General features: G+C 40.9%; 1 protein-coding gene across 1 annotated transcript in view; it reads right to left on the bottom strand.

Annotated features, from left to right (window-relative positions):
* Window positions 1–303, bottom strand: part of EPHA10 (EPH receptor A10) — a 1,179,171-nt gene extending 1,178,868 nt beyond the window's left edge. The window contains exon 1 of the mRNA XM_073615517.1: window positions 110–303. Within this exon, the coding sequence (XP_073471618.1) occupies window positions 110–179 (70 nt within the window). The 5' untranslated portion in view covers window positions 180–303. The remainder of the gene's footprint in view (window positions 1–109) is intronic.
* Window positions 304–24,710: the final 24,407 nt, after the last annotated feature.

Raw genomic sequence — 24,710 nt, 5'->3', positions numbered from 1 at the left:
TGTATAAAATATGTCTTTGTGATAAGGCACCCCTATAGCATGCCTTGTAGTGGAGCAGATGTGCTGTGTGATGTGTGTGTGTGTGTATAGCTGCTGGCAGTAGACTTACCTTGCTCTGCGTAGAGGTAGTAGGGCAGAGTGAGAGCCATGAGACAAGTGAGGGTGCTGCAGAGCCCCATGCTGTGTGTACTATAGATACCCAGAGATGCTGATGCTGCTGATACTGATGCTGCTGTTTGGAGCTCCCAGTTCGGACTCAGGATGCCCCATAATAGGAAGAGGAGGGCGGTGCAGAGCCGGGATGAGCAGCCAATGAGAGAGTGGCGGAGGAGGGAGGCAGCACGTGTTGTGTCTGTCTGAGGATGGGGAGTGCAGGCAGAGTGTGCAGGGTGAGCTGGGAGTGATCAGACATCATACTACCCTATACAATGAGGGAATGAGGATCTGCGTGCACTGACTATAGAGAGGATCATTGGGGGCTGTGCAGCTGGAAGAAAGCCCTGCTAAGGAAAGGACAGGCACAGCTCACCTAGCACACACACACACACACACACACACTTGGCTTTCAGCTGCAAGGTGATTGCTTGCACAGAGCATAGTGACATTTCACATCTCACATAGCAAATGAATGGAAGAATGGAAAAGTGCAAGGCTGACCATACACTATGCAATCTGATTGTCTATTCTCCTTTTGGTGGCATACACCTTTCAGTTCACGATCAGTTTTTTTCCAGATCGATCTTTTCTGATAGGAGTGCTTCATCTACAATCCACAACTCATCTAATTGATATGTCACACTCAGGGAAGTAGAGTCTGATCAACAAGATGCGATCATAATTATGGATTGATCACAACTCTATTTTTGCCGTGTAATCTCATATTCTGATCAATCAAAATATGATCGTATTCATGAGCAAAGTATCCCATCGCTGCTTATCAACAGAAAACAAGTAATATTTTTTCCACCCTGGAGTATCTACTCTGTTTAAATCTGAACCTGTATATACATTTAGAATTTAACCACTTAAGGACCGAGCCTCTTTCTGACATTTGGTGTTTACAAGTTATAAACAGTTTTTTTTTGCTAGAAAATTACTTAGAACCCCCAAACATCATATATTTATTTTTTCTAACATCCTAGAGAATAAAATGGCGGTCTTGCAATACTTTTTGTACCACCGTATTTGCGCAGCGGTCTTACAAGCGCACTTTTTTGGAAAAAAAATATTTTTTTTAATTACAACAGTAAACAGTAAAGTTACCCCAATTTTTTTTGTATTGTGAAAGATAATGTTACGCAGAGTAAATTGATACCCAACATGTCACACTTCAAAGTTGTGCCTGCTCGTGGAATGGTGATAAACTTTTACCCTTAAAAATCTCCATAGGTGACGTTTAAAAAATTCTACAGCTTGCATGTTTTGAGTTACAGAGTAGGTCTATGGCTAGAATTATTGCTCTCTCTCTATCGATCATGGCAATACCTCTCATGTGTGGTTTGAACATCATTTTCATATGCGGGCGCTGTTCATGTATGCGGTTGCTTCTGCGTGCTAGCTCAGTGGGATGTGGCGCGTTCAAATTTTTTTTGTATTATTTATTTTACCTTTTATTTTGAATTTTTACACTGTTCTTTAATAAAAAAAAAAATAGGGTCACTTTTATTCCTAATACAAGAAATGTAAACATCCCTTGTAATAGAAAAAAAGCAGGACAGGACCTCCTAAATATTAGATCTATGGTCAAAAAGACCCCAGATCTCATATTTAGACTAAAATGCAATTAAAAAAAAAAAAAAATTATGACAAAAAAATGTCCCTTTAAGAGCATCACTTCCACCCTGCAATGATATGGAGACAGGTGGGGGCCATCTTCCCCTCACTCATCTCCATGTCAAGCTAGGGAGAGGATCCGATCGCCTCTGCCTCTACTGACAGCTCCGGTAAGCGGCGGAGGGCACCGGAGGGCAACGGGAGGGGGGGCCTCTCCTGCCATTGTTAAAAGTGATCTCACGGTGAATCTGCTTCAGAGACCACTTTTATCTTGAAGCTGACTGTCCGCTGAAGAATAGGATACCAGGGTTATGGACAATGGTATTCCTCTTCAAAGTAGCGACGTATAACTGCAGCGGCCGGTCTGGAAGTGGTTAATGAACAAGCGCGAAATTGCATCACGCATAGGGAAGCTTATTCGTTTCAATGGGCTACTCTACCCGTGTTGAGCTTCATGTGTTTATTTAAACAGACATTTTTTAACAATGAATGGCAAAATCACATGATTTTTCACATGTTCACGAATCGCTAAAGTGTGAATAAAGGCATAGCCATATCCTGTTGATTTTGAGGACCCATTCACACCTGAGCGTTTTAAAAGTATATTACAATATTTTTTTTAGGCAAATTATAGGTGTATTACAGGGAAATTACAGGTGTATTACAGGTATATTACAGGCATATTACAGGTGTATTACGGGGAAATTACAGGCATATTACAGGTGTATTACGGGGAAATTACAAATGTATTACAGGTGTATTACAGGTGCATTACAAGCATATTACAGGTGTATTACAAGTATACTACAGGCATATTACAGGTGTATTACAGGCATACTACGATAAAAAATAACTCTGATAAAGTATGTTCCCAGTGTGCCACATTCCATGAGAATAAAGAAAAAGAGGAAAACCCCTAGGGGTGGGACTTTGAAAGCACTACCAAAAAACAATGAATTATGAAAATATATTTATTACAAAAACAGTATAAACAAGGTACTGAACATGGTCATGAATACTAAAAAATCAAGGTATACAACAATGGAGATACAGTATTCTATAACTGACGTGTTTCAGAGCTGATTGTTGTCTCCTTCATCAGGGTATTAACAGGATATATGTCATCTATGAAATCCAAAATTAGACAGTCAACAGTAAGTTAAAACATCAATCCATTAACATACAGACATAGAAAAGCCAAATATAAATGGCAACTCAGATCTAGTTCAGTAATATATACATGAGAAATCCATGTTCGTATTTAAAAACATTGCCACATAGGATCGTCAGCAGCCCTGCTCGCATAGACATCTGCAATAGTCGTGTCTTAATATGCACAAATACAAAGGATGCAGGGACTGCACCACACCACCACCCCCAATGAGAAGAGGGTGTTTGGGCTTATGCGTAGGGGTCCCTGTTCTGGGAATTGGCCCCAGATACTGAAGCCTATAAGAATACCCTGAAGACAAAAAATTGCTTGCTGGAAAAAACATACCTATAATAAGGTCAGCAGCCAAAGAGACATACACGGCGTCAGAGCCTGAGAGGACTGGGATATTGGAGATGCTAAAGAGAAATCCAAAAAACATATAGGGTAAGTATCGCTGCTGTAGGCAGAGAACATAAAGTAGATAGCCCCTGTATTGAATGAAAGCAGCACTTGATGAAAGCATGCAGCATTACAAAGACAGAGTACTTACTGCTGGTAGACTGAAGTCTAGAGTGGATGTCCCAGGTTGTTCCTCTCAGTACCTGTGATGCCGTGGAAATGGGGCCAAGTATATGTAGACTTGTACATCTCCGCCGCGCTGTCCACTAAAAGGGTGACAGCTGTGTGCGGCCGGAAGTGAAGGAGGACCCCCCAAGTCGAGTTTGCGCTGCACCTCCACGCTGCATGTGCGCAGAATTACATCATACACATGCACTGTGGAGTGACACGACGTGTGCACATCCTACCGACACGGAAGTGTCTCCAGGAGGCCTGGAAAGCGGTCACCAAGGAGACAAAAGGGGAGTGTCAGATAGAATCTGTCAAAAGACAGGCCACTACTGCAGAGCATCCTAAAAAGGAGCGTCTTAACCGTGCCAGGCATGCAGGGCCATTTCCAATATAAAAAAGCTATATTCAAAATAGGAAATTAAGAGAAAATCCAAAAATCGAAAAATAATAAAAACTACATAGATGTAAAGCTTATATCTATAGAGTCTGAATGACATTTGTATAGATGTATAAGATACAAATTTCAAAAAACAGGTCGCAGCCAGGAAAACGAGTGCACCCATGTGGCAATGTGTACATCGAGGCATGCAGCAAAAAGCAAAGGACAAACAACGAAGGAAAAGAAGAGAAAACAATGCAAACAATAACAAAAAACATCTGTTAACAAGAAAGATTATAATTATTATTATACAAATAAAAAATGAGCCAAAAAAAAAATTCTTGTGTCAGTATGTAACAAGACAAAGAAAATTGAAACAGAAGAAAAGAAAAAACAAAAAGAAGGATACAGAGATAGAAGTCAGCCAAGAAGATTTACAGAGTGTAACCTTTAGGATGGCTACTTTTTCATCCCCCCTGAGGCAAACTGCCTCGTTGAGTCCCGGGGAAAATGTAGCTCTCAAGGTGTATATCCAGTGCAGCTCCAGCTGGAGAAGATCTTTGTTCCAGTCTCCTCATCTGGAGCTGGGGTGGATACGATTCAAAATCAAGAACTTGATTTTGGGAATTTTGCCCTGATGAACAGTGATTGTATGTCTACCTAGAGGTAGGTCAGGATTGCAAGTCTGCATGCTTCTAATATGTCGATAAGCTTGTTTCCAGAATTCGAGCTTCGTCTTACCGACATAAAAGCAGCCACAATCACATTTCAGCATGTATATCACCCCAAAGGTCCTACAATTTGCAAAATGTTTTGGTTTGAAGATTCTGCCATCAGGTAGGATTGGTTTCTTGTTGATATACATGTACCGACAATAGCCACACAAACCACACATAAAAGTACCCCTGTATTTGCAGTGTTCAAAACCTGAGTCACCTTTAAATTCACTTTTCACTAGTTTGGTAGCAATTGAAGCTGCTTTCTTAAACGTAAAGAGAGGAACCTCTGTGGTCAATCGACCCAGGGTTGAGTTCATTGTTAACATGTGCCAAAATTTGGAAACAGTCTTCCGAATCTCAACATGTTGGTTGCAATATTTGGTGATAATTCTTAATGGATTATCTTGGTTCGAGGATTTATGGGGATTTATGGGGATATAGAAGGTTGTGTCTAATGTGTGATGTGGCTTGTCTAAAGGCTTTTTTAAGGGATGTGTGGGAATAACCATTATAACCATAACCATGTACCAGCAATGATTAACCATAATCATTGCTGGTACAATTCCAACTTACTCTCAGATACTGACTGTAAGGTATCAGTGCTAGAGGACATGGTAAATGTCAAATTGAATTTGTTTCTATTCATTTTCTCCAGACACTGAGACAACAAATCCAGGGAGCCATCCCACACGGTGAAAACATTGTTGATATACCTAAACCATAATAGAAAATGGTTAGGGTAGATCGACAAGGCCTCACCGGTAAGGAACATATGCTCCCACTCCTCCAGGTACAGGTTGGCATATTACAGTGCACAGCAGGTCCCCATCGCTACCCCCTACACCTGTAGGTGGTGGGAGCCATTGAAGGTAAAGACGTTGTGATGTAGGCTGTATTCTAAGAGGGATAGGATAAACTCATTATGACCCCAATCCTTATCTCCTCTTTGGTAAATAGTATGTTTTACAGCTGCCAGCCCCCTATCATGGGTAATGGAGCTGTAAACAGCCCCTACATCAATTGTCACAAGAGAGGCATTCCCCGGAACTGTAAGATTATCAATGATCTGAAGAAAATTAATTGCATCCTTCACATATGATGGTAAGCATTTAACATGCGGTATCAAACGCTTGTGACTAAGTGACTTGCATTCTCACTGATCGAACCTCTACCCGATATGATCGGTCTACCAGAAGGATTGATGGCATCCTTATGGATTTTAGAAAGGGAGTAGAAATCAGAAAATGAGTTCTAATATATTCCCATGTGGTTTTAGTGAAGGTATTATTGAAATATGCCAGATCAACTAGTTGGTAATATTCTTGATTTAATTTTTCCACTATATTAATAGTAATCTTTCAATATCAATTTTTATTTTACAAATTTTTTTTACACATGGCTATATATTTAGTATTGTCCATCAGGACAATATTTCCTCCCTTATCCACTGGCTTAATTATAGTAGTGTTATCCGTAAGATGTTTCAAAGCCTGTCTTTCCCGATCGTTTATATTTGTCAATCTGGGGGAATGGATGTTTAGTTCTTCAATTTCTCCATTTACTAACTTCAAAAAAGCCAAAATCTTGAGATCAGAATTGGGTGCTGGTAACGTATATGTTTTTTTCTTTAGTTTGGAAACAAGGGCGGGGTCTTTAGCTGCATATCAGGTACCGTGAATCAGACCGAGACAGAAGTATAGTTAAATCACACTTGTTTAATAATAAGAATAATAAGGTAAACAGAGTAAGCGTAGTCAAAACAAGCCAGAGTTCAGTAACCGGATCGGGTAGTCAGCCAAGCAAATATAAGAGAGCCAGAGATAAACGTAGTAGTAGTACAGCAAGCAGGATCAGGAGCCAGAAGAAACGTCAACCGAGCAAGTCTTCAACAGGAACGCAGGATAAAGTCTCTGTAATGTTGACAGAGGTGAAGGCAGAGATCAGGTGAGCTGGACGACTTTAAGTAGGCAGGACTGACGAGCAGAATCAACAACAGCTGGGTAACTGTGGAGAAAGATGGGAGCTGGCAATTAGCCAACAGCTGAGCGCCCAGCTAAGAGAAGGAAGGGCTGAGCCCAGCCCTGACACTGCACCAACATTGGCTTCTTCAGAAAGAGAAAGGACCCAGGGTAGATCAATGCGGTCAATGAGATCAGCTGTGTCGCTCTCCTCCAAGAGAGAGACCAGCTGGTCCAATGCTTGGTTTTCTCTGGGCGTAAGATCTACTTGTCCACCTGGTTTTTGATACAAATTTCTCAGGATCAATTTTCATGCAAATAATTGTAGGTCCTTAACAAATTCAAATCTGTCCAGATTATCATTTGGACAGAAACTGAGACCCTTGTGAAGGACCTGAATTTCATCTACAGTAAGTATATGGGAAGAAAGATTCACTGTGTTCTAGACCTGTTAGATTAATCAGTCCCCAAAACAGATATAGAAGATCTAAGATGTATGTGTTGGCTTTGTGCTGGTTAAAAGTGCTTCTACAAAAAGGGAAGGTTCAGATCCATCCAATCCCTGAGCAGTCTGAAATTTAGTGTTGGGGTGGGACAAAGAGCCCATTGCTTGTGTTGAAATAGATAAAGAAACAGATGAGCCCATCACCAAAGTTGGCGCCTTACCTATTACCTTAGGTAGCATAGAAGAACACCCAAGTGTAGTCTTATTGTTGGTTTTTTGTCCTTGTGAGTGGTCACCGGTCGTTCTCCGATTACTGCGTGAAGTTTTCTTTTTTTTTTTGGAAGCACCTATGATGAAACAGAGGATAGACTGGAAGAAGATTGTGAAATAGCAGAATAGTGTTTCTTTTTATGAGCAAATCTATTGGTTCTATATTGTTGACTGTTGTTCCATCTATATGCATACGGCAGGCATATTAAAGGTGGATTACAGAGTCATATTACAGGTGTATTACAGGCATGTTACAGGTGCATTACAAGCATATTACAGGCATATTACAAGTGTATTATATGCATGCTACAGGCATATTATAGGCATATTACAGGTGTATTACAGGCATATTACAGGTATACTACAGGCATATTACAGGTGTATTACAGGCATACTACAGGCATATTACAGGTGTATTACAGGCATATTACAGTTGTATTACAGGCATGTTACAGGTGCATTACAAGCATATTACAGACATATTACAGAACAGGTGTATTACATGCATACTACAGGCATATTACAGGTGTACTAAAGGCATATTACAGGTGTATTACAGGCATATTACAGGCATATTACAGGTGTATTACAGGCATATTACAGGCATATTACATGTGTATTACAGGCGTATTACAGGCATATTACAGATGTATTATAGGGAAATTACAGGTGTATTACGGGCATATTACAGGTGTATTACAGGAGTATTACAGAGATATTACAGACATATTAAAGGTGTAGTACAGGCATATTACAGGTGTATTACAGGCATATTACAGGTGTATTACATGCATATTACAGGCATATTACAGGTGTATTACATGCATATTACAGGCATATTACAGGTGTATTACAGGCATATTACAGGTGTAGTACACGCATATTACAGGTGTATTTCAGGCATATTACAGGCATATTGAAGGTGTATTACAGGCATATTACAGGTGTATTACAGGCATATTGCAGGCATATTATAGGTGTATTACAGGCATATTACAGGTGTATTACAGGCATATTACAGGCATATTAAAGGTGTATTACAGGTATTTTACAGGTGTATTACAGGCATATTACAGGTGTATTACAGGCATATGGCAGGCATATTATAGGTGTATTACAGGCATATTACAGGTGTATTGCAGGCATATTACAGGCATATTACAGGTGTATTACAGGAATATTACAGACATTGTACAGATGTATTGCAGGCATTTTACATTGATAAACACTGATGGACACTGAAGAGGCAGCACTGATGGGCACTGATGAGGCCCGCACTGATGGGTACTGATGAGGAGGCATTGATAAGGCTGCACTGATATGTGGCACTGATGGGCACTGATAGGCTGCACTTATGGGCATTGACAGGCATTACTGATGGGCACTGACATGCAGCACTGATTGGTAATGATTGGCAGCACTGATGGGCACAGATTGATAGCACTTGTGGGCACAGATTGGCAACACTTGTGGGCACTGTTGGGGCTGCACTGATCATCAGGACACTGATGATCAGTGCCCTTATTATCAGTGTGGATGTCCTCTGTGTGGGTTTGCTAGTTATCGGCTCTCCTTTCCTCACGTGCTGTCAGCATGAGGAAAGGATTGCTGATAACCGGCAAATCCTGTTTACACTGTGATCAGCTGTGATTTGACACAGCTGGTCACACGGTAAGGAGCTGCTGTGATTGGCTCTTTACCCTGATCTGTGTTCAGCTGTGTCCGAAGGATATGATGATCACAGATCTGTGCCGATGCCGCAGCTAAAAACCTTCAACAAAAAACAGAAATAGGGGTAGACTCCAGTAAACAAAGAAATCAAGATTCAAATACAGATAACCACTCAAAACAGCCTATAGCTTCACCACATAGTCCACTGGCTGCAAATATGCACACAGAAGCATCTCTGTTCAGGAAACTCTTTGGGAAATAATAATGTATATATTTCTACAACTGGGCTTCTCTTCTGATTCAAAATATGCTATGCAATTATGTGAAATGAGATCTGTGCAGAAATACCTCTCAAGTATAGTGTAGACAATACAATTCAGTCTTCATCAAGCTCAGCAGAACACCTTGCAATTTAATGTAAGAGCATGGAGCATCAGTGTCTTTTGAACGGACAAAATATATATATATTTTTTTTAATCTGGGAGGCATTGGGGGCCCATGAAGCATCAAAACGGCCCATTCAGAAAATGTAAAAGTAGAGATGTTTTCTGAGGGAATGGATTAAAGTCTAAATTCACCTTGTTTTTCCTTAATTCCAGCTTCTTTATGTACCATTATAAAATTAAAGCGGAGGTCCACCCACCACTGCACAAATTAAAAGCCAGCAGCTGCACATACTGCAACTGCTGAATTTTACTAATTGGACACTTATCTGTCCTGGAGTCCAGCGATGTCAGCACCGCAGCTGATGTTTCCATCAGCTGTCGGGTGCATGCTGCCTCCATTGCCAGTAAGGGAACCCAGCAGTGAAGCCGGGAACCCTATTGCACATGATCGAGGCTCCGCTCCTCTCTCCTACTGTCCCAGTGGCCGGGGAAGGAGGAGGGAACCTGGGTGGTGACATCAATACCTGCGGCTGAGGCTCCCGGAAGGTATCCTGTCCCCCTCCCCCCAAAAAGTGCCAAATGTGGCACCAGAGGGGGGAGGAGTACAACGAGCAGAATTTCCGCTTTTGGGTGGAACTCCGCTTTATTGTACTTATTTTGCAGAAAATAAAAATCTTTCTATTTTCCCTACACCAGCCCTTATCGCAGCATCCAATTTGTTGTATGGGAAACTTCTACATTATGGACTTTAGGTTGTGAAAGCCAGTAAGACACTGGAAGGAGTTCGCCAGCTGACCTCATTAATAGGCATGTGCAATTTGTTTCGTTCCGAATTTGTTATTTAACGAATTTCGACAAATTCGTTAATTCGGGAATATCCGAATTAACGAAAACTCGTTTAACGAATTTTTCAGAATATTCGTAAATTCGATAAAATTGGACATTCGTAAATTTGGGCATTCGTACATTCGCAATTTACTAATGTACATTCGTACATTAGTAAATTAGTGAATTCGTAAAATTGTAAATTCGAAAATTCGGAAATCTGAAATAATAGTTAACTAATAATAATTTAACTATTAGTAATTACTAGTAACTTTTAAATTATAGGTATTGTAATTTCCTTTCAAATTTGGCTGTTAGTGAACGTAACACATACAAATTTATCCGAAGTGATGAATGATCCGAAAAAACGGAATGGAACGTAATGAATTAATAATAATAAATAACAATAATAATAATAACAACATTTTAATATTATTATTTATTATTCATTTGTTCCATTCCATTTGTTTAGATGCAGCATTCTTTTGGATAATATTAAAATGTTGTTATTATTATTATTGTTATTTATTATTATTAATTCATTATGTTCCATTCCGTTTTTTCGGATCATTCATAACTTCGGATAAGTTCGTATTTGTTACATTCACTGACAGTCAAATTTGAAAGGAAATTACAATACCTATAATTTAATAGTTAGTTACTATTTCAGATTTTTGAATTTTCGGGTTTTTGGATTTTCAAACTTCGAATTTACAAATTTCCGAATTTTCTAATTTAGAAATGTACGATTTTACGAATTTACGAATGTACGAATTTACGAATTTACGAATGTAACAATGTACGAATGAATGAATGAATGTTCGAATGTACGAATGTACGAATGAACGCATTTACGAATTTACGAATGAACGCATTTACAAATTTACGAATGAACAAATTTACGAATCGCGATCATAACGAATGACCCGAAAAACGAAAAAAATAATAAACTAATGAAACGAAAACGAAAATGAACGAGTTTTTTGGCTGTGCACATGTCTACTCATTAACTACTTAAGGATCGAGCCTCTTTCTAAGATTTGTTGTTTACAATTTAAAAATGCTTTTTTTTGCTAGAAAATTACTTAGAACCCCCAAAGATTATACTTTTTTTTCTAACACCCTAGAGAATAAAATACTTTCTGTCACACCGTATTTGTGCACTTTTTTTTGAAAAAATACACTTTTTTGAATTAAAAAAATAAGACAACAGTAAAGTTAACCCTTTTTTTTATATTGTGAAAGATAATGTTATGCTGAGTAAATTTATACCCAACATGTCACGCTTTAAAACTGCGCCCGCTCGTGGAATGGTGACAAACTTTTACCCTTAAAAATTTCCATAGGCGACATTGAAAAAATTCTACAGGTGGCATGTTTTGAGTTACAGAGGAGGTCTAGTGCTAGAATTATTGCTCTCCTTCTCCCGATCATGGTGGTTTGAACACCGTTTTCATATGCAAAAAATGGCCCTTTAAGAGCTATGGGCTGAAGTGATGTTTTGACGCCGCTTCCGCCCTGCAATGGTATGGAGACGGGCAATGCCCTCCGGTAAGCAGCAGAGGGCACCGCCAATAAAAGTGATCTTGCGGTGAATCCGCCACAGAGATCACTGTTATCAGAAACCGGACTGTCTGCTGAAGAAGAGGATACTAGGGTTATGGCAGCTACCTGCTGCCATAACAAAGATATCCCTCTTCAAAGTTAGGACATATATCGGCGTGCGGCGGTCCTGAAGTGGTTAACAAACACCCGCCCCCTCCAGGATATGGTTACCGCCCACCAGGTTCTTATTTGTTTTAGTATCTCTCCTTCCCCTTGCATCAATCATTCATTTGGCAGCAGAGTATGCAGGTGCTGAGCGATCAGATAACAGCCTATGTGGTTAGAGCTGTAGCATTGAAAACAAGAGAAGTGTGTCTTGGAAGTATGTCAATTCAAGTCAAATCAAGTCAAACTTTATTGTCCTTCTACTACACGTGAGGACCTACAGTAGAACGAAATGTTGTATCTTACCGGACCATGATGCTACATACTAATTAAATATAATTATAAATATACAAGAATAGAACACAGCAAATAGACCTTAAAAGTAAAAAAAAAATAGACCTATACACATCTGGGAACTATGTAACTGTACATATATGTAAAGCTCACCAAATATTTGCCATTGATGAATAAGCCCAGATGTGTTGCAATAGGACAGTTTGCAGGTGCAAATGTGCTTTAAAGCTATTGTGAAAAATCCAAAAGGCATATATGTGGTGAATGACCCATAAACTAACCTTTCACCACTTTATAAATATATGAGATTCAGAAGAACTACATTTTGTCTTTGCTACTTAATATAGTTTGGAATTGAACACTCTGCACTAGAGAGAAATTCAGAAAAAGTTAAAACACAACATGGTTGTTAGTTGTTAGCCATCACCAGCAATGATTTGTTTTGAGGCAAAAAAAAAAACAAAAACACAAGTGATCTTCAGTGGTTGAGGTACTTAACCTCCCTGGCGGTATGATTCTTTCTGATTTTAGGTGCTGAAAGCGGTACAATTATTTTGCATGGAAATTTAGCGTTTTATATTGTAGGCCTGTAATTCTTAACAATAACACACTTAAATCTGTCCAAACAAGAGTCTAGTAGATATCCCGGGTATGATAAAGTTTGAAACACAAAAACATAAATTATAATATAATAAAAAAAAAATAATAATTAAAAAAAATAAAAATAAATAGTAATAAAATAAATTTCCACACGATTCACTATCGCTCAATTCTGCAAGTGTTCTAATTTACTATCGCTGTTTTCTAGCTGGTCTAAAGCCATTTTTGACGTAAAGGGACACTTTTTGGTTGCTATGGACAATCTCCAGTTTCCAGGCAGAAAGAACAGTATATGCAATATAAAACTGCATGCAGGGCATGGGCCAGAGCACTGGGGACAAATGAGATGTGAAATGATTTCATACAGTACTGTAATCTGTAAGATTACAGTACTGTATGTGTTATGCTTTTTACATTTTTTTGAATTTGCCGCCAGGCTCCGCCCCCGTGCGTCGCGACGCTCGCAGGGAACGGAGCCTGGCACAGAGAGGCTTCGGAACAGGACACAGCCCGCGGACACTGCGGGGGACATCGCAGGATCCCGGGGACAAGGTAAGTAAGGAGGCACCAGGATCCTGCGATGCAATCCCGAGTGTGGCTCAGGGTTACCGCTAATGGTCCTGAATTTTAACCCCGAGCCACACTCGGGAATACCGCCAGGGAGGCTACAAGACACAGCACAGAAGGGTAGCTTGAAGCTTGTGGGCCCTGATGCAAAAGCTGACCTGATCCCTGTTTTGCTTGCGTCTATCTACCAAGGTTACTCTGTGGTATAAGCAAGGAAGCTGAGATTTCTGCAGTGTGTAAATGTACAAATCATATTGTAACAAACGCAACACAATCCCGCCCCCCCAAACCACCACTACCACTCACAACGTCCACCTCGTGCCAAGTAACTCCCACCACTCACCAAGATACACCGAGTGGCTAAAAAGTTTTTTAGAATCTTTATTTACATATCGAGAGGGTAATGAACAAGATTTTGGAGAACCCGTCTGCATTTTGACACACATTTTCAATTCTTTTGAATACCCTGGAGCAGGGGCATGCAACCTTTGAAAGGTGGAGATCTACCTAAACAACATAAAAGAGATTAAAGATCACTGCAGTTCAGAAAGACTAGAAATGCCTAACTAAATAGTAGGGTAAATTTAGGAAAATATACTGTATATCAAAACAAATGTCACTGTTCAAATATAAACTTAGCCTACATTAATAGTCGACAGTGTAAATCAGTAGAGCAGTGGACAGTGTCAGTAGGGCAGTGGAAAGTGTCAGTAGGGCAGTAGACGGTGTCAGTTGAGCAGTGGATGGTGTCAGTATGGCAGTGGACATTGTCAGTAGGGCAGAGGATGGTGTCAGTAGAGCCGGGAACGGTTGCAGTAGAGCAGTGAACAGCCTCAGTAGTTTTTCTATTTTTTTTGCATTTTTAATTACATTTTTTACATTTATAGCAGCCCTATTAGGGGCTTTGATGAAATATCAGGGGTCTAAATAGACCCCTGATGTCTTACCTTTGAGTCAGAAAAAGGAGATTGAGGACACAGTCCTCAATCTCCATCTCTGCAGCCTCAGCTGCACAGAATGAATGGCTGTGCACTGTCTCCCTGTTCATTCACATACTGAAGCATAGTAAACATAGTTCACTATGCTTCAGTTATGAATGAACACAGTGAGTGATCGGTACCTTCAGGGAAAGGAAAGGGCAGGTAAATTACATATTTACTGGCCTCTTACCCGCTCTCCATCCTGAAATGAGGAGGGGGTATCAGGGGAGCAAACAGGGGAGCCCAGGCAGAAGAAGGAAGTGAAACTTGGACATGAAGGACAACGGGGCAGCATATACTGGTACCAATCCCTGTATTTTCCTCCTGCAGCCACTGAAAGCTGGTGGAAGGCAGTGGAGGATAAGCAGGCTTTCAGTGGCTGCAGGAAAAAAATACAGGAATCGGTTCCAGAAAATGCCTGTGCAGGATAAAACCTAAAGTGACTGGCAGGCTGCACGGTCCCCTGGAGCATGGGCGGGGTCGCCATTGTGACCTTTGCAACCTCTCAAGCTCTACAAGTAACACAGAGGTGAAATAGGAAAATTCCTGATTATTCCAATTTTGCTTCCTTATATGTTCCTTAATAACTGTTTTACCCTACCATTGATCTTGTTTTACCCTGGGGCCTAACTGTGGCACGGGCCAAGTCAAACACTGTAAAGCACTATGTAGCCAGGTACTTGGCTAATAATGGAGAGAGAGAAAAACACTTGTTGCAACTGCTCTTTGTGGCTGCTGCCCTGCGGTGCTGAGTTGGTTAACAGCTATATCAACAGGCAGAGGGAGATGCTGAACAGGAAGTGTTCAATAGACTGAGTCAGAGGAAAGAGACTCCAGTCTAAGCCTAGGTTCACACTGAGTACGGGAATTATATTGTGCAAGTTCAGCTAAACTTTCACGATTTCATTGCCGAATGTCAGTCCCGATTACGGGGAAAATTTTAGAGACATCTGTGCGAGTTTCTGCACAGATGTCAAATGGAAATCGCACCCCAAAGTTGCCAAAAGTAGTAGAGAAACTACTTTTGGAAATTGGTGTGGCGCTATACCGATTAGGATGCTGTTATTGCTGGCAATTGCCGCCGATTTGGCATGCGATTTGACAAGTCAAATTGCATGTCAAATCACACCAATGTGAACCAGGGCTAATCAAGAACTTTTGAATTGCATTTTCCAGAGAGAGTTTACCAGAAGGAGGGGAAAGAGCTGCATTTTCTCAGGCTGTACAGGACACAGCTTCCCTTTTTCCATGAGGGAGACTGGAAAGTGTAAATCGCTGTCCAGTGTGCACCACCACTGCTGCATATCAGTTGCCTGAGCCAAAGCCAAAATCCCCAGGGTGCAGATCAGAGAATGGACTAATCACTGTGTGTTACATATGTGTACATGCACCTACATTTTGAGGTCCGTTACACGTGTGTGGGTACTCTCTCACCATAAGCTGCTATACTGTACATGCATATGTCCATCCACTGCCAACTATCTATTCATTTAATTAATTTATTTATTTATTAACTATACAATTTAATTTTTTATATTTTATCTAATTCCTTTTAACTGGAGGCATTCCTTCACCTATATACATGTCTGCCCACAGCCCTTGGTTAACAGTATGAGAGCTGCTGGTAGGCTTGCTAGTGTGGTCTCACTTTGGGTGGTTCACCACTAGAGGGGGAAGGGCATCGAGTACTAGATTGCCCAAGTCCACCCTCCTAGAACCACCCCGCAGGATATGACACTACTCTAGAGTCTTCGGCCTCCCGGAAGGCGGAAGCGATGTCGGCCGTGACTGGGAGTGACGGGTGGAAATGCATATCTATCCGCCCGCACTTCCTGGTTGCGGCTGCCTACCTTGTCCCTCAGGAGCTTCCTGTCTCCCGGAGGGCAGAAGTGACGCAGGCCGTGACCAGAAGTGATGGGTGGAACGCAAATCCACCTGCACTTCCTGGTTGCGGCTGGGCGTGCGTGCCACGCGGAGGAATGGCAACACGATCTGATCTACACCCAATTATACTGTTGTTGGAGCGGAGTAGATTCATTTCGGATCCCCCTCCTTATGTCTCCTCCAAGTGTCCCCCAGCCTTCCTCATAAAACAGCCAGTACTAAGGGAGGTTGCACTGCCTGGAACATATTGAGTGTGGTGAGTGTACTCTCTCTGTATAAAATTAAATATATGGTAATAAGATTCTAGTATGGTATGTGTTGTCGCGTGTGAAATGGTGGCTCTGTGCAGGCCATGCAATTTTGTAATGTCGTGCCCTGTGTGGGGGAGGCGGAGGCATGGTAGATGGCTCCGTACGGTGAGAGTGGTTGGGGATTGGATGGCAATGGGATGGTGACAGCAGCACGTTGCATGCATCATGTGATGCATGGATATGGTAGGTAGAGCCTACTGGTGTAGGTGTGGCAGGCTCTGGTGGGCGTTTACTCATATGTGTGACTGTGGGTAAATTAAGGGAATCCTAGAGGAGGTCAAACTACCATCACTATGGCTCTGAGGAAGAGGGTTCGGCCTCGTAACATGTAAGCCACTTGCGATGCCATCTGGTTCCTCCAAATATCTGGTCCAGGCTTTAGGCATCTAGAGATACTGCTCACTATTTCTGGAGTATTGAGAAGCCTTGTTTTAAAGCTCATTTGTGAGTATATTTCTTGTTATTTTAAGAATATATTTTATCTTTGGTAATGCACAAGGTTGGTGCGCCCTCCTGTTCTTTTTGTATAAATCACTGTGTGTTACTAGCTGTTAAACTGCAATATTGCTGGGACTGGTGAGCTGCTGCTGTGGAGATTTACTCTCTGCTGCAAGAGAGAGAGGCTGAGCCCTTTGAGAAATGACCATACAGCCATATAGTAGCCTTAATGCTGCCTGCAGGCTTGACTTAAAAATTCTCATATGCACCTATGGTACAACTGGCCCCTAATGTTAGCCGGTTGAAGAGTTAGACCTAACAACTGCCTCTTTACAGCTGCTACACTGGGACCTTTGCTTATTGTCTATGCTAAAATGTACCTCTCAGGAGACTTTACACCATATTCTAGCCATCCTCCTAGAATGCACTCTAGACTAGATATAGCATTGTTATTCACATTGCAGTTAATGCATACAGTGTATGCACTGTTTATTGCTGATTCATGAGTTAATTTCTGTCTAGTAGTACCGAACTCTAGTCTAAATTAAGGCATAGTACTTATACTGTCTAGCAGAACTGTGTGTTAACTTACCCTCTGTATGTTCATTCATGCTCAAACCACCATTTACTGTAACTAGAACCAATACATTGAGTTTATTTCCAGCTAAATTGTCTTATGTCTATTTCCTGCTATTAATTCACAGTCGAGGTAAAGGTATCCACACTCTGGATTCACTCAACCAGGTTTGCCAGTGGGGCAGAGGTTGAGTCGAGGCGCAGAACAGAGAACCCAGATTACAACGGGCTCTTTGGGGAGTAGTGCTACAGCTAGAAAAAGGAAGAAGTAACAACAGTTAAAGTAGAACTATGGGCAAAACTTTTTTTTCATTTTGGATAGAGCAAGGGAGGGTTATAACCTCTGTCAGATTTTTTTCGCCATCTGTGTCTCATTGCAGAGATTTCCCTTCACTTCCTATCCCATAGCCAAACAGGAAGTAAAAGAAAATCCCAGCAAATACAGGGAATTCCTTAGGGACACCCAAGTCACCAGAACTTAAGTCCTCATTGGAAGATTTTCCTTCTATTACTTTTCTAGGGACAACCCAAAATCTGGGATTTTATTTTACTTTCACTTTCAATGATAATGGTAAACAGGACAATTACAATAGAAAGAGTGACTCTCCTCAACGGGGGCACAGACAGCAATAAAAATGAAGAAGCGTTCTAATCCCTCTGCACGCAAACTAAAAAAAAGGTTTTGCCTTTAGTTACAGTAGACTTTAAGTCCCTCCAGTTAACAATGCTTTCATATAGTTGGATGGCCATAAGAGAAATTACCATCAGAGTGTAGTAACTGCTGCTGTTGTGAAATAATGTAAAGCATTGCTGATAGTGATGATGACAACAATGAATGACACAAGAGTTTAAGACTCTAAATAGCTCTAAATAGCACTGTATCATTTAGATGTATTCTTCTCTAACTGCCACCAGGAAATTGCAAGCACATGCTCTACCATTTCTTTTAAATAAATGTTGTGTTTTATGATATAATCCCTAAAGTCTGTCTACGAAAAAGGGTGGGAATGCACAAGGTAGGAGGGAATGACACGATAACATGTTTAAGCCTGCTGAATGTAAAATGTTCTGGAATGGTAATCGAACACTTGTGGTGGGAGTAGAATTAGCTGGTAGATAGCGGACAGCAACAGCAGTATTAGTGTAAGTGGCTGCAACAATCCCGCCCCATTTGTGGTCAGTGGTAGTAATGTTAAACACTTCAGGATTGGTGATCATTTGCAGGCTGCTATAATAATATCCCTCATTACATGCTGTAACAACCCCCTTTCTCCAGCATTAGTGTTCAGTGTTTTCATACCATGCTCCCATCCTTCTGCTTTACCTGTCAACTGGCAGTGCTTTACTCTTACTGTTGGGTGGGTAATGGAATGCATGTTGCAGACTACAGCACCCGCCAAGAGCTGGTACCAGGCGTGAACAATCCCCTGACCCCCTCCCCCCACACACACACACACACACACACACACACACACACACACACTAGGAATGCCCTGTGTCAAGAGGAGGAAAGATACAGTGTTTTCCTGGGCAAATTTCCAGAGATTGTGGGAGACTAGTACATGGAACAAGACAGTGCAGACTGTTTGCTGGGGTCTGTACACTGTGGCAGAGAGGACACAGCTTGTACAGAGATTGAGTACTTTTGCTGTGCCCATGAGAGCCTGAGGACTAAATCGCAGAGAGATTGTTTGCGGAGCTGACACTGGAGAGATCTGATCGAGAGGACTGAGACTTCTGGGACAACTGATCACCAAGCATACTGGACCTGATCCGTTACTGGGACTGGTGAGTGGAACTACTGTGCGTAACCCCTTGCTGCCTACAGTTGATGCCAACTGAGACCACCCTTACTTAGCAGCCCATCAGCCATCCCATATGTACAATCTTAAAGGGACAGCTACATGTGCACCACCCAGGGGCATAGATAATGAGGGTCAGGGGGTCCAAACTCTCCCCCCAAAGCTTCCATTAATGGTGCAGCAGCTAGGCTAGTGCAGCCTTTAAGGTGCAAGAGTCTACTCAACATGAACAAGCTGCCGGGACATGGGAGATCCTGAGTGATGTCAGGAGTGAGGGATTTATTAGGGAGCCTCAGCTACTTATTGGCTGGGGAGGCAGGGGGTGGAGCAGCCTGTAGGCTACAGGCTACCCCATTTCCTGCTGCCTCCTCAGTGCGCTGCCCATCACTTTAACTAAATCTTCATTTTGCTGGCTTCCTATAGTGCAGGTGCAGGATGGAACAGGTCTGAGTGGTGACTCTGATGAGGGAAGAAGACTACACACAAGCTCCTGAACTGTCTGCAAGTGATACTTCTGTATTAATAGAGGTGAGGGAGAAGAGAGCAAGAAAGAGTTTTCCCCAGAAAAATTAGAGAAAAATAGAGAGCTGTTAGAAATACCTGTATAGTGCATAGCCTGTGCCCCCCTTATAATAACAGTCACTATAATACCACGTATATTCCTGTCCTTTTTTTAACAGAATGACAGCAACCTGACACTTGTTCAGCATAAGTGTTAGCTTACAGTGCTCATGGAATATGGGTGGCATAACAATGACTGTTATTAGGTGAGGTTTACACTAACCAAAGCTCTAAAAAATGATCCATGGTGGATAATTTTTCAAAATGTGGCTAAGCAGATGCTGTCAGGTGTTCAGATCGTGGTCCAGAGGGTAAAAAAGGAATGGGATGTATGAGAGTCCATCTAAATCGCTGTTAGTATTAGATGGGGAGGTGCACCAGGTGGGGCATGTGCTGAGCAAGATGAGTTGCTAATAATTTGGCGCACATTTTAAGATCTGTATTAAAAAGGGAGATGTTGCAATAATTGGCTGGATCACGAGGGGATTTTCCAGGTTTATGAATAGTGGTGATGCTGACTTCAAGAGTTTCTGATGGAATATAACCAGTGGCCAAGGTTTTGTAGTATGCGTTACTGAAGCTGGCCGGCTGGGGAGGGCCCTGATCAACGAACTCCTGCTTTTTGTGTGTCCTCAAAAAATACTTCATAAGGACTTCATAATAACACGTTAGAAACTATAATACATTGCAAAGCTTTGGCCACCCCCCTCTCAAAAAAGGGGGGGGGGCAAGGACTAGCCACCAGAACTGCCTGCAGATTATTATTTTTTTTTTTTACCCAAGCTATCCTACTATGCTTTGTTCTGCAATATGGGATGACAATATGTTCTGCAATATTAATTAAAAACAAGGAAAATAAAAAAAAAAGAATTTTTGATTGCACATGATTGGATGTTAAAAGCCAGCAAAGTGTTATCTCATTTACTAAGTTCTGGGGAAAATTCCCTTGCAAAGTGCAACTTCCCTTGCAAATTTAACAGCCTATTTGCTTTTATAGCAATTCAACTCCTATATCTCCATACAGTGGCAGCCTTGGTAGAGGCAGGGCTTTGTCTTCTAGTGTCCGACGCACCCTTTTAATGAGTGGCGCTCTAATGAACTGATTGTTGTCATTTAAAACCGGCCATACATGGATCACAGTTTGGCCAGTTCAGCAGGGACCTGATGAATTTCATTCCATGTATGGGCAGGGAGGTTGTACAGAAGTCCATCTAGCCAGCGACGCTGATAAGGCCTCTTGCACACTGTAGCTTGAAAAAGCTCAGTACAGCTTATTTTTTTACTGAGCTAAAATACAGCCCAATCATTGTAATGTGCCTATGTACACAGGCGCGTAAAAAAGCACTGTGTATTCTTCAATTAAAAAAAAAAAATAGAAAAATCTGCATTTTTAGTCAGTAAATTACTCCTATATATGCACAAATGAGTGCAAATGCGCGCAAATCCACACAAATGTGCGCTGAGAATAAGTTGGCGTGAAATTGTGTGAATGCATATGTGCGGAAATGCGCAAAAATACGTGCAAATACATTAAAAAAAATGTCTGAAAAAGTAAATTCTCAAACAGGAGTATCGTGTGCAAGAGGCCGCGTACACACGACCGGACTTTACAGAATACTTTGCCCGGCGGACTTTTCGACGGACTTTACGACGGACTTTCCGAATGAACGGACTTGCCTACACACGATCAACCAAAGTCCAACGGATTCGTACGTGATGACGTATGACCGGACTAAAACAAGGAAGTTCATAGCCAGTAGCCAATAGCTGCCCTAGTGTTGGTTTTTGTCCATCGGACTAGCATACAGACGAGCGGACTTTTCAACCGGACTCGAGTCCGTCGGATAGATTTGAAACATGTCAAGGGGGGTTGTGACCAATCCACACTATTTTTGCAAAAGAACACCAACATGCCTCCATCCCAATATATGCGAAAAGATAGGGGGAAGAGAAGCGGGACTTTGTATGAGGCATGTGGGTGAGTATGTTGGGCTATATGGTAAATGTTATAGTATAAAAAATGAGATCAGTGTAAATTCCACAAATGGTAATATATCATAATCCTGGTATAAAAGTTTTAATGGCATGGGAATTTGGGCCAGATACTGTATCTGGCCCAAATTCCCATGCCATTAAAACTTTTATACCAGGATTATGATATATTACCATTTGTGGAATTTACACTGATCTCATTTTTTATACTATAACATTTACCATATAGCCCAACATACTCACCCACATGCCTCATACAAAGTCCCGCTTCTCTTCCCCCTATCTTTTCGCAGATTTGAAACATGTTTCAAATCTAAGTCCATCAAACTTTTGAGAAAACAAAGTCCGCTGGAGCCCACACACGATCGAATTGTCTGACGAAATCCGGTACGCCAGACCAAGTATGCCGTAAAGTCCGATCGTGTGTACGCGGCATAAGTGTATTCTGATGGCAGGGAAGTCTCTCACGTTTAAGAATACAATAGCTCAGCGGGTGAAGGGGGAAAGGAGCCTTTTTTTTTATGTTCAACCCACTGTTTGAGCGAAAAAACAGACCCATCTATGGGCTGCCTAACAGGCACCTAGTGGATAGGCTAGAAAAGCAGACTCAGCAAGGAAACTTTTGAAAATGTTTTCTGTTCCTTCAAAACCCTCGAATCGATTTAGCCACTTGCTTACAGAGACACCATAGTTCAATAGCTGCTCCTCCAACTAATTATGCAGGATGCGATGTACCTTTTTTTAAAACTAAATGAAAATGTCAGATATTGTTTTCTGATGAATACACAACAAAGGAAAGCATGACAGAATTTTAATATAAAGTCCAAACAGTAGATTGCTTTTTCAGATAACTGTTTTTGCACTACAGCTGAGGTTTCCTGTACATTATATGAGTTTTTTTGTGAATGGCTATAGAAATGAAATTTTGTTTCACTGAAATTTTGTTTCTGTGGTAAATTGACTGTAATGTTTTCATATCATAGCTGACTCAGAGAGCATCCAGCAACATTAGGCCAATGTACTCTCATTGGAAGAGAGAATAATAGCAGAATAAATATGGTTTGCCTTTCACAATGTCTAAAATACAAAAGTAAAATCAAATAACCTACTTGTACATTTACCGCTGTGAACTTTAGTCCATATATATGTGCTTTAAAGGCATTTGGTGTTTGAGATGATACATGCTCACTGGTTCTCTCAGCAGTTTTTAATGTTTAAAAGGTTCACATTACTGGGATGAACTATAAAAATAAACCTTTATTGATAAAAAAAAAGATAGATAATTAGAAGCCAAATTCAAAGAGTTTTTTGAACACCTACTCAAAATGGAACCTGCTTCCTGCAAAGTTTTGAAGCGCAGTTAACATAACTGTTTTCTTTATTAAACCCAGTAATATGAAAATAGTTCCCCCACAGTGCCCACAGTTTATAAATCTTCTTTTTACATTAAATATTGCCATTATATACCTTTTTGGATGATCTGTATATCACGGTTACATGATAAACTGCAGAGTTTCTTCAGTGCTGAGAGTTCAGAAAGGAGGAGATTTTCTCTGCATGTGTGATGTCGATATCATGCGACCTGGCTAGCTCTGAGAACAAGAAACTGTTCTCTCCAGCATAAAAGACACAACTGAGCAGGTTGTCTACCCTGCTTGTGTTAGCTGAATTTCCCCAGATAGACAGTGCAGGAGGGGGAGGACCTGTGCATACAGGATAAAAGAGCCTTTTTACACAAAGTTCCACAGTGAGTATAACAAGCAGGCTATGCTGCATATACAGACAGATTTTACTTTTGTGGGTTTAATAACACTTTTAACTGATCATACACTGTGCAAATTTCATATGGTTCCTAATTAACTGGCTGAAATGTGCTTTGTGCTTGTTTTGTTGACCCCCTCTGGCTTGACATTCTTTGACCGAAAAATCAAAGGAGTCAGGCGAAAAATCGAATGCAGCTACTGTTCAGGGATTATGAAAGTTGCCGCTAAAGCCGACTACAAGGATTTGTGCTGTATAGTGTGGATGGAGGAATCTGTTAGATTACCTTTGTGTATTTTGTAGATTGAATTAAAAAAATCAGTGTATGGCCAGCCCATATTTTTCATTGGATTTGGGTGTCTCATTCTTGAAGACTCAAATTGTAACAGTTTTGCCAGCTGCACTAAAGAAAGGGTTATCATAAAAACATTTGAATCTACATAAAAAATAAATATTGTTGATTGCAGGGCTTTGAAGTGGAGACTAGATACATGGGTTTTATGAGACTATCCCAGTGAACTATTGTCTCATCTGTGTGCTTCTTTTTTATTTATGTTTCTTCAGCAGAGGTGTCATTGGTATTAATGATTTCATGCTTCTCTTTGCTCCTAGGCCACAATAAAAAGATCATTCTAAGGATTATTACTCCCCAGAACCATAAATAACATAATTTTATAAAGACAGTTGTTATTATTCTGAAATTTTAGAAAACTATTATAAAGCTGTAAGCAGGTCAAGCTTTGAATAAGGATCGATTACTCACTCTGTATCGCTCAGTATGATTGGTTAGAGGTTTAGCACTACCCCTGTTGGAGCCACAGAATAGGATGGATCCTCTGTTCTTTTTTTTCGACCTTCTCAAGAACCTCAGCCCCTCTGACACACATAAGGTTGAGTGTACAAATATACAATATCACAAGAACTCACTGAAAGTAATACTTAGTATCCAATAGTAGTGCTATTTCAAAGATAAAAGGCACCAAACCTGGTAGTATAGGCAAACTTAATATATTGTCAACCAATATGGTTGATAACTAGATAACCAATGGCAATGACACAATTTAGCATACAAAGTGGTTAACAGT

Source organism: Aquarana catesbeiana, linkage group LG02 (genome assembly GCF_042186555.1).
Source record: "Aquarana catesbeiana isolate 2022-GZ linkage group LG02, ASM4218655v1, whole genome shotgun sequence".
Lineage (NCBI taxonomy): Eukaryota > Metazoa > Chordata > Amphibia > Anura > Ranidae > Aquarana > Aquarana catesbeiana.
Note: the sequence above shows the minus strand (reverse complement) of the source record. Positions and strands in the feature narration are given on the sequence as shown.